We start from the raw sequence: 11,114 nt of genomic DNA, 5'->3' as shown, positions 1-11,114 counted from the left end.
AATAAACTACAAAACAGCAGTTGTTTGACTTTGGAATTGCTCATCTCGATCTAGATTGGTTATTGTTCCAAGCCATCGCGTCTCACTCATCTGCTCGGGTTTTGAACTCGAAACTTTTCGATTTAGCAACCATGTGCTTTATCAACCCGGCCGGAATGTTTATGATAAATATAAAAGTGTGACCGAGCATAGTGTGCATATTTTTTTAGAAATATTTTTTTTACGATTTAGAAAGATTTGTTATAGATCTAGATCTACTTGGACGAATGGGAAAGCGACAAAGCCAACATGATTGGCATAGTATTTCAGTCTTTTAAATCGATGCCTTACTTTTTACGAGTGTTTAAACTACAAATTTTCTTATGTTTTGGCAACTAGCCTAATCAAGCTATTTTTAGGCACAACTGAGTAACATTGCACTTCCTCTTTACTTGTTCTATTTTAGCTCACAGTGTGAATAAGATTTGGGATTTTTTTCTCTTACTATTAATGGCTACTGAAGTAGAAAGAGTGAGTATTACAAAATTTAGTGATACATTGAACAAATGTTAGCTCTACATAATTTATGGATTCTAGACATAAAATGAAAGATCAGCGGTTAGCCTAGCGATTAAATTAATTATGTTTGAAAAACGACCGCCGGTGTTTCACCGAGTTCGCCCTGCTAGCTTCCTTAACCCAGGCTTGACCAAGTGTTGAATGATGCCTCTGCACTAGATCTAGATGTAGTCTAGCAGTATGCAGACTGATGAGTCATCTCAACTTGCTTCATTTAGGCCTAACTTAAAAAGACTAAGCACTATGCAGAAGTATTTTAATTTAGTGCTAGATTTATAGTGGCCTACACATTCACATTCATTCAATTTTCAATTCAATCATTGGCAATCATTGCAATTCAATTGCAATACAAGTACAATTCAAATATTTCAATTCAAATAGTACTCAAGTACAATATTATATTATTATTCCTAGTCAACTTCTAGCATTCAGTGTGAGAGTGTGGCATTACTTAGGGCGACTTAGGCCTACTTACTTACTTAGGAGGCCTATAATTATAGTTTTCAATAATACTATACTTAATACTATACTTTTACATTGCAGCATAGTCTATTATTATTATATTAATATTATTAGCCTAGACCTATTATATTATTACGAGATAAATGGCCCATTAACTACTAAAGACTCAAGAGGATTCTTTAAATATTTTACTTAGGCCTATTAGTAGATCTAGTCAGCTAATTAATAGTCATTTCATAATTGATGGGCAATTTTTATGAGTAGTTTTAGTTTTATACTTTATGGATTTAGGCCTACTTGTTGTGCTATAGTTATTATAGTTATAGACAATAGTGATAGTCATATTTATTACTAACTATAACTAAATATAGGCCTATAGCCTAAACTTAAACTAAAAAATACTAGGGGGACGTCACATTTTCACATCAACAAAAAGTAATGTTAGAAAACAAATTTTAGCCGTTATTTCGTGTTTTAGAAAACTGTTTTAATAAATTGTAATAGGAATTGATTAAAATACTCTATGTTGAGAGAACTCAGATAAGATTTTGGAAAAATATCGATGTTTTAAGAAAAATTAAACTGCAATTATGAGGGGAGTTGTAGGCTGAGGTGTGACGTCATTTTAGGGGGGGGGAGGTCTGGCTTTTTGTGATGGAGGGGAGGGGGGGGGGGGGAAATCGTCAAAAAAGCGTGACGTCATTTATGGATGACCCCTAAGCCTATTCTTTAAGTTTACAGAGGACTTAAAATTAAGGGTTAAAGTACTTAGTAGTTTAAGTTAGGCCCTTCCTTAAATATTTGAATTTTATTTAAAAAATTTTGGGCCTACTTATCACTGCTTCTTAAAAGTTCTTAGTCGCCTGCCTTAAGAAAATATAGCAGGGCTTAAATAGGATTAGGCTTATTTTTTTTCATTCAAAATTTTAATATATTGAATTAAACTTCATTCACTGATAAACTTTAAATATTTGCTTGCTAAATTCAAACTTAAGTTAGGCTCTTGTACTATGTTTATCTATATTAGCTGTGAACAATTGAAATTATGATAATTATCATTATGACCAGAAAACTGCCACGAGTTGCTTTTAAATATCATTAGGCCTACATTGTTTAAAGTTGTGGGAAATTTGTTCATACTATTGATATAATATATCCTTAAATTTGTATTTTATATATTGTATAATATATATCATTTTCAGAGTTTTAGCAGATAAATTTATCTCACAGCAAACTTAATATTTTTTGCAGTCTCCTGCGCTGTCGCTTGCTGAAATGGTGCGTTCTTTAAACTTGACCGGCCATGTTGGCTTTGACAGTTTGCCTGATCAACTTGTAAACAAATCAGTTTCCCAAGGATTCTGTTTCAATATATTATGTGTTGGTATGTTTTATTCTTTTTTTATTTATTTAAAAAAAAAAAAATTTGTTTTTTAAAAGTAAAACAGGAATTGGCTGTGATACCAATTGACTATTTTATCAGTTCTCATTCTGTTTTAAAAAAAAATTCTACATCATGTTTCTAAAAACATTCATTATTATTAAGTTACGAGAAAAATGGCCCGTTGAGGAAGGATACACCGGGCGCTAGGTTGATAGTGCTGTCTCTTTTCTCTAAACTAAAACCAACCCACCCCCCCCCACACACACACCACCCCCCCACCCCCCACACCACCCCCCCCACCCCCACACACCCCCACCCCACCCCCATCCCCCAAAAAAAACATGTCTACCGTCCCATTCAACGAAATATAATTATATACTTTTTCCAGTGTCCACCCCCTCCCAGAAAATTCTACCCCCGCCCCCGAAAATTTCAAGTACCCCCACCCCTCTCCGGGGAGGAAAAAGTCTGAAAGAAACACTGAAACCAACCCACCCCCCCCACACACCACCCCCCCCCCCCCCCACACCACCCCCCCCCCCCCCCCAAAAAAAAACCATGTCTACCGTCCCATTGCAAGAAAACCACTTTTTAGATTAGACACATTAATTAGGCGGTAATTTTATTATAGAGTATCGATGAGGAAATTTCTTTTGAGTTGGGGAGGGGGGGGCTCAGACGTTCTTACGCGGGGGTGGGGCTTCGCCCCTACCCGAAGAATTGTATGAAAGAAACTCTTCACGCAAGCCACTTAGATTAGACCAAACACTCGATAATCAATGACGTCATATTAATGTGTGCACTATCCGGCTTGAGATTATTTTCTACTCTGTGCTAAATGTGTCGACGTCATACTTCGTTTTTCGAATTACTATGCATGTTTTTATTTTCCTTGTGTTTTCTCTAGAGCGTTCTTGTCAGATAGATAGATAGATAGATAGACAGACAGCGAAACTATTAGTATTAATTTTGGGGGAAAAAAATGTGTTATTCACATAATTATATTTCTCTAGCTTTTAACTACAACAGTTGTTTGAATGAATCTTGAATGTGTCTAACCTTGAGTAATGGATTATTTCAGGTGAAACTGGTATTGGAAAATCTACAATGATGGACACTTTATTCAATACAAACTTTGATTCCACACCAAGTACCCATGATCTGCCTGGAGTTAAGCTCAAAGCCCATACATATGGTAAATCTTTTGTTTTGCATGAATAACCATAATGATATTTCTTTTTTTAATTTTGAAGTATATATCAAGTATAATTTAAAATATATGGACAATCTTAGATAAATATTTTGTAAATAGAAAAAAACAGTACTAGTAAATTTGATGCTAATGAACCGTTTAGTGTATTTGTTTTATTTGTTGTAGAGATCAAGTATAATAATTCAGAATTAAAGTTTTCATAAATTAGCAAATCCTACTGATTGATTGTATGTTTTTTCAACTGCTAATCCATTTCTTAATGAAACTGGCTTCACAATTTTCCAGCATTTACTTTACTTGGTCTCTATTGTTAAATTTAAGATTTCAGCATTATAACATATTTTTTACATTCACCCCTTTCAATTCTAATTTTTTTTATTATCATTAACTTAAGTATGTGATCTCCTGATGCATAATGATCACGATCATTTAAAATGTTTTAAAATTCATTAAAGGGTTTATTGTTTTAGCTTTTCAAAAAAAAATTGTTCAACAGAAAACTAGAGGTCTTATAATTGTTTTCCTATGAGGAAGGTTGTTTGTGTCAGACAGCGACTCAGTTTAAGCATATGTTCTTAGTTGTAGAACATTTTGTTTTTAATTAAAACTGTGTACTGCTTAAAGTTGGATTTGTTTAGGGTGTGCGAATTTCAAGAAAGGCTCAGCACATTGCTAACAAGTCATTGTGCAATTAAAAGTGACAAACTTTTGTACTGTAGTAATGAAATGTAACACTGGGTGCACATTTTCAGATCTCCATGAGAGTAATGTTCGCTTGAAATTAACTATAGTTGATTCTATTGCTTTTGGCGATCAAATCAATAAGGAGTCTAGGTAAGGTTATATTTCAGAGTAACCTCCCCACTGGGTAAGAAACTGTGGATAAGCTGCAGAGAATTGGTGTTGGTTCTTACATTGTTGGCTTGTTAATATTATTCATAGATTTAGTTCTGCTTATCTAGCAAAGTAAATCTTTCTTGTACTTAACTCTTTCAGTAGAAGTACAAGTTTATCAACAGTTGTTACTCAACATTTAAAAACATTTTTTTATTATAAATATTAGCTAAACCTTTTTTTTATATCTAGGAACAGTTCAAGTTCATTTCTTTTATTAACAAGTTAATTTCCATCTCTGTGTTTTCATCTCTTTAATTGCAACGTACTATAATGTTAAGAGTTGACATTAAATTACTTTATTTTCTGCAGACTCATCCTTTTTCTCCCAGATTCAAAGCATAAGCCTTTCAACATAACATATAGAATGCTTAACACTTTCCATCTGTTTATAGCATGGCAAAATATTCCAAATGTATTTTTTAGTCTACAAATAGTAATTGTCCACACAAGGAAATAATGTATATCAAGTATAATGAAACAATCTATTTTTAGTCATACATTTGTTAAGATTTTGTTATGCAATGGTAATGTCTTTATTTTACTGTTTATTTTTATCACTTTTGACTTACTTTGTTTATTATACTCAAAACATTGCACCGGCCACCTTTTTGTCTATCAACTTTTCTCTCTATCTCTTGTGCCCTGTTTCAGAATTACGAGAAAAGAATGTTCTTTTAAAGCTGACATTGGTGGATTCTGTTGGGTTTGGGGATCAAATTAACAAAGATGATAGGTGAGGCTTGTACAGAAAACAAAGCACACAGCATTCAGTTGTCACTGTTGTTATTTGAATGTTCTCAAGCATTGGGGAGTTAGTTCCACCAACCATTTGTCCTTGTAAATTTTTTTTTTTTTAAAGTTAGAGATATGCAATAACATGAATGTGTTTTGGGTTTCCTTTTTTAGCTGTACAATATTAGTCTTTTTTTTTTTCAAACCTAAAGTACTGCGCCATTAGACTGGTACAGATCGTATTTAGTAGCAGTTTGTCTCCCTCTTTGCGCCTATTGCTTGGCTCTCTTATGTCTGCAACTAATTATTATTTTTTTTGCATCATGTTTTAGAATCTTTAACATTTGCTTGTTTTAATAGCTTTTGCCAATATTGACAATTTCCATTTTGAACTTCGTCCACACCATTCACCCAAAACGCACTTTTTTATAATTTTTTAAAAGGATCTATGTTAACAGTAATTTTAGATGTTGTTACCTACTAATATTACTGAAATGCCTTACTGATAGTAACAAACAAATAATGCATGTTATAAATTTATTTTAAAATTTTGCTTGCCCCTAGAAGTAACATTTTAATTCAACGTGTTTTTATTTTCTGGTATTTTCTATATGATTAATTGCTATTTATTTTGTTAATCATTTTTCTATTTTCTTAAAATAACTGAATATCACGGTTTACATTAAATGAAAAGTTTAAAAGTTATCATCTATGAAAGGTAAATAAATAATTTAGTTTTTAATACAACTTGTTAAAGAAAAAAGAAAAATTTACCAATATTTCAAGAACCTTCATAACATATTTATTTTATTTTGATATTTATGAGTCACTGCTTTACTATTATTGTTAGGTTCATTACAGCTTACTGGAAAGGTATTCTTGAAGAGCAGTATATTGTGTCTCTTTTGTAGCTACAAAACTTTAAGAGAGAGTACATTAATAATTTATACATTTTTACAATTATCAAAAGGCTTTGTATAGCACGCTTAAACTAAAAATAATTTTCTAAATCAAACATTAAATTTAATGTATTTTACAATTATTAATATTTTAAGTAAGCAAATATACTTAAAAATTACAATAGGCTAATGTTTTTAGTTTGTTTTATTACTTATGTTGCTCACTGTAGTGTAGACCTATATTTAAATTTGTAAATATAAATATATTTGAGTGCTTCAAAGTTTTTGTCATCAATTTAATTCCTATACTCAACCCAAACATTGTAATTTTTAAAACTTTTGTAACTTTTCATAACTACAAAGAAATCAGTCATTTTGTTTTTTTACCAACACAACTGTTGTCCTCTTAGCTGGAAGCCAATTGTTGATTACATCGATGCCCAGTTTGACGCTTACCTTCATGAGGAGCTGAAAATAAAGCGTATGCTCCACACCTACCATGACACCCGTGTCCATGCTTGCCTTTACTTTATCGCACCAACTGGACATTCGTAAGATTGTTTTCATTCACTATTTTTGTTGGATATTTGTAGAGAAAATGTTCTACTCTGCATTTGTTTTTTATGAATTTCTGTTGCTTGTTTAATAGTTTGTATTATATATAATAAATAATACTAATTCCTGTTGTTTATTGTTACAGTTTGAAAGCCCTTGACCTTGTGACCATGAAGAAGCTTGACACAAAAGTAAACATTATTCCTGTCATTGCCAAGGCAGACACCATCACCAAAACAGAGCTTACTAAATTCAAGACCAAGGTAGTCATTTTAATGTTGTCATTGGTTTTTATTTCATAAGCAAAATATGAAGTCTGAGGATCAGTTGGTTGGTACGTGCCAAATTTGCCTAAAATTGTGTTAGCAAAGCTTAGAATAAACCTAAGTGGTTAAAATTAACTTTAGTGAATGACCTTAAATTGTATGTCCCAGGCAATCCACCATATTTAGTAGTTACAGACTTAAATATTTTTGTACCTTACAGCTTATGTCCGAACTTGTCTCCAATGGAGTTCATATATACCAGTTCCCTACTGATGACGAGACAGTAGCAGACAACAATGCTGCTATGAATGTGAGTTTTTTGTTAAGATTCTTTTAAAGTTTCTTGCCAGCTTTGAAAGAAAATTTGTTTATTTGTTTTTATGGTTTTGTCAAATAGAGAAAATCTTGTTCTCATGTTTTCATATTCAGTTTTTAATATGGATGAATTCCATTGAAATTGGGCCAGTTAATTTCTAATTCTTGTAAATAGTTATCTCTCTTAGTTAAACTGTTGGTATTTAAGTGATTTACATTAGGTGGTTTAATATTTTTTTCCCAGCAACATCTACCTTTTGCTGTGGTTGGTAGCAATGATGAAGTCAAAATTGGCAACAAGATGGTCAAAGCACGTCAGTATCCATGGGGTACTGTACAGGGTAAGTGAACTCTTTTTTAACAGATTAAAGGTCCAGTTTAACTTAAAGAAGGTATCAAAGCATTTGTACATATAAATCAAATTTACTTTAAATGTAATATAGTTTTAGAAATTATAAATCAAATTTACATATTATATTGTTTTCGACAGTTGAAAATGAAAATCACTGTGACTTTGTCAAGCTGAGAGAGATGTTAATTAGAACTAACATGGAGGACCTAAGGGAAGTCACCCATTCAAAACACTATGAGCTCTATAGGCAGCATAAGCTGGAAGAGATGGGATTCTCTGACTCTGAATCCAAAAGGTTTTTAATGGCCACATTTTATTGTAGTAGTATTAGAGCATTCAAATTGTTCACTTAATTTCTTTTTTCTGATTTCTCTGTCTGTGTATCGGGCATTAGTATTTGATTTGTATGCTGAAAATTTTTTTTCACAATTGATAGTTTGTCTGAGACTTACGAGCAAAAGAGACAAGAGCACATAACAATGCTACAGAAGAAAGAGGATGAGATGAGGCAGATGTTTGTCATTAGGGTCAAAGAAAAAGAAGCTGAACTAAAGGAAGCAGAGAAGGAGGTGAGAGATTTTATCATAAGTGTTTAAAGAATATCAATGTTTTTGGTGTATCTTTGGTAGGTTGGTGGTGTTTACTGCTTTTATATTATGTTATACTACTAAACAGGGATAGTAAAAATAATAATTTTAACCAACATTCCATTTTTACTTTGTAAGTCTCGAGTTTGGAACTCTGTATGACTTGAGTCTGTCTACAGAACATCCCTGAGTCCACCCAACTCTCACAAGGGATGTAAATACATCTGGGCATATTAACTCTTCTTCATCTGTCTAATAGTGAATGAGTTTTGAATAAATTTGATGCCATAATTTTATCTCGTTTTGTAGTATTATTATTTCACAATTATCTAATGCATAAACTACTTTTGTTGTCCCAATTAGCTTCACAATCGTTTTGATGCACTTAAAAGGCAGCACACTGAAGAAAAACGCAAGCTTGAAGACAGCAAAAAGAAGCTGGAAGATGAGATGAATGTGTTTTCTCAGCAGAAAGCTCAAGTGCAAGCTCACACATCCACCATGGGCAAGAAGAAGAAGTAAACATGTCCCGCTATTAGACACATTTCTATTGGCTGCTCTTAATCTTCATTAACAAGCATCAAGAAGATAATGCCTGATTGTTGATACAACTTGTCTTTTTAAACATTAACTGTACTTATTTGAAGATATTTCATCTCATTTAAATTTACTTATTTATTTAAATTTTTTGTAAGAATTTCACAAAATTTGTTATCATCATAACACACTTGAAAGTACAGAATGCATTACAAAATCTTTTGCAAAAAATAACCTTTTAAAAAGGACAAATCTGCACTTGAATGATTGTAATAGAAATTGGTCTTGTTTTAAAAGTGCTTTTTTTTAAATTTTCAAAACACATTTAAATGCTGTATGGGCTTAAAACATTTTACGTATGTATATTGTACATTGTGTGACATCATTAACTATGTACTTTTTCATTTAATAATTTTTGTTTGATTATAATTCACTGACATTTAAGGTAAGTTTTTACAATTTTGTGTTCCCTGACTCAATAGCTCCCTTGTTATTTACTGATTATTAAGAAAGTTTACAACATTTTTTTGTTTTGTACAATTTGGCATCTGCCCTATTAGCCTTAAAGTTTGAGAGGGCATTATTACTAGTCGGAAGAATAACCAACACTGTCTTGTTCCTAAACATAGCAAGAGCAGTGTGTAAAGCTGAAAACAAAATTATTTGCTATTATCCTAAAATGTATGTTTATCGTGTAGTGCAATAAATTTTGGAGAGTTGTTAGAACTTGTCTGCTAAGTTTTCTTGTGGGTTTCCTAAACCACTTTTTCGCAACAAGAATCTTGGCAAGAATATAATTTTCATATATTTCATTGTAAAATATCCCATTTATCTAATAATTTTTAAATCTTTTATTTCAAAAACTACTTACAAATTTCAAAAATTGACCAAAATAGAAATTGATTCCAAATAATTTGATTTTTTTTTCTTGCCACCAAAAAGTGCTTCCATTTATTGATATTCCAGCACATGGCCTTATTGTGCCATATGTTGTTGGCGATTTTATTTTAAGGATTGAAACTGACTTTGGTAAAGTATTTATTTTATGATTTTAGAGCACCAGTTAATTTTATTATTTTAGCTGTCTGTTTACTGCATGAAGTTTATGTAGTCCGATGTGTCTGTTGTGTATTAGTTGCTTAGCCTCTGCCATCATTTTGATTTTTTTTTCATAAAGCATATGCTAATTCACTATGCATTGCAAAAATTCTTTTTTTTTTGTTTAAATTATTTAGCAGTTTAAAGACTTCTGGTATATTAACCTAAGAATTTTATTTATTTGGCATTTGCTCATACACTGCATAGTATCATTCTCATCTGATGAAGTTCATAAATTTTGTAACTGCATGTGTTCATAATAAATATTTTTTACTCACTTCACAATCTTCGTGTTTTTTTTCGATATAGCCAAGAAAAATAAATGCTCAAATCGTAAAAGTTGCATATAATCAAATTAATAACTTATTTCGTTTCATTATCTGTTCAAGGTTCACTTATATTTGTTGATGGAAGAAACAAATATCTTTCTAATGATTATAATATTTCTTCAAATATTTTTTTTTACAAAATGGTTAACTTTGGATTGGAGCATTGCTAAGCATTTTATTAAATTACTCATCGGAATATTGACTTTAATTTTTGCTTGTAATTAAAATAGAAAATTTAATTAATTAAATAGAAAATAAAAAGGGAAAAACTTAGGTAGAAACAAATTTAATATTTTGAAGCTTTTTTATTAATCAAATATAATACAACATAAACAAATAGTAAAAAAAAATTAATAATATTTTTAAAAGTATTGGCATTAATTGTCAATTCACATGAATAACTTAAAAGTATTTTAAGTACGAATAAAATCAGTGTGTCCAAGGGAGGAAACTAAAATCCATCAAGCAGCTGGTGCTACCTGTATAGCATCAGTATTATGCAAGGCGAGTGTATCTCTCCTGTCTAAGATGCGGTTTACAGCCCGAGTTGCATCCCTTATATTCAAAAGGTTGTTAAGATAGATGATCAGTCGTGAGAACCGCAGTAGTTCATCTGATAGTCTTTGGCGATCCTGCTCAGATTGTACTCGAGATGGTCGTGTTGGCTGTGATAGGCTTTGTGGGCCCGTTGGCTGTGAAAGGTTTTGTGGGCCCGTTGGCTGGGACAGGTTTTGTGGGCCTGTTGGCTGAGATAGGTTTTGTGGGCCTGTTGGCTGAGATAGGTTTTGTGGGCCTGTTGGCTGTGATAGGTTTTGTGGGCCTGTTGGCTGCGATGTGTTTTGTGGGCCTGTTGGCTGTGATAGGTTTTGTGGGCCCGTTGGCTGAGACAGGTTCTGTGAGCGCGTTGTGTTTTGTGGGCCTGTTGACCGT

At 32.2% G+C, this 11,114-nt stretch overlaps 1 protein-coding gene across 2 annotated transcripts; it reads left to right on the top strand.

Annotated features, from left to right (window-relative positions):
• Window positions 1–390: 390 nt before the first annotated feature.
• Window positions 391–10,140, top strand: LOC131946276 (septin-11). Of its 2 annotated transcripts, none has more exons than XM_059306966.1 (11): window positions 391–510; window positions 2,272–2,404; window positions 3,486–3,599; window positions 5,166–5,247; window positions 6,556–6,696; window positions 6,846–6,963; window positions 7,187–7,276; window positions 7,526–7,622; window positions 7,772–7,928; window positions 8,070–8,202; window positions 8,584–10,140. In XM_059306966.1, exons 1-11 carry the CDS (start codon window positions 490–492, stop codon window positions 8,740–8,742), a joined length of 1,245 nt encoding a protein of 414 aa, XP_059162949.1. In that variant the 5' UTR covers window positions 391–489; the 3' UTR covers window positions 8,743–10,140. The 2 variants fall into 2 exon arrangements, with proteins under 2 accessions (XP_059162949.1, XP_059162950.1); XM_059306967.1 differs by lacking the exon at window positions 5,166–5,247 and adding an exon at window positions 4,370–4,451.
• Window positions 10,141–11,114: the final 974 nt, after the last annotated feature.

Source organism: Physella acuta, unplaced genomic scaffold (assembly GCF_028476545.2).
Source record: "Physella acuta isolate Inbredline_101_S28 unplaced genomic scaffold, ASM2847654v3 ptg000549l, whole genome shotgun sequence".
NCBI lineage: Eukaryota > Metazoa > Mollusca > Gastropoda > Physidae > Physella > Physella acuta.
Note: the sequence above shows the minus strand (reverse complement) of the source record. Positions and strands in the feature narration are given on the sequence as shown.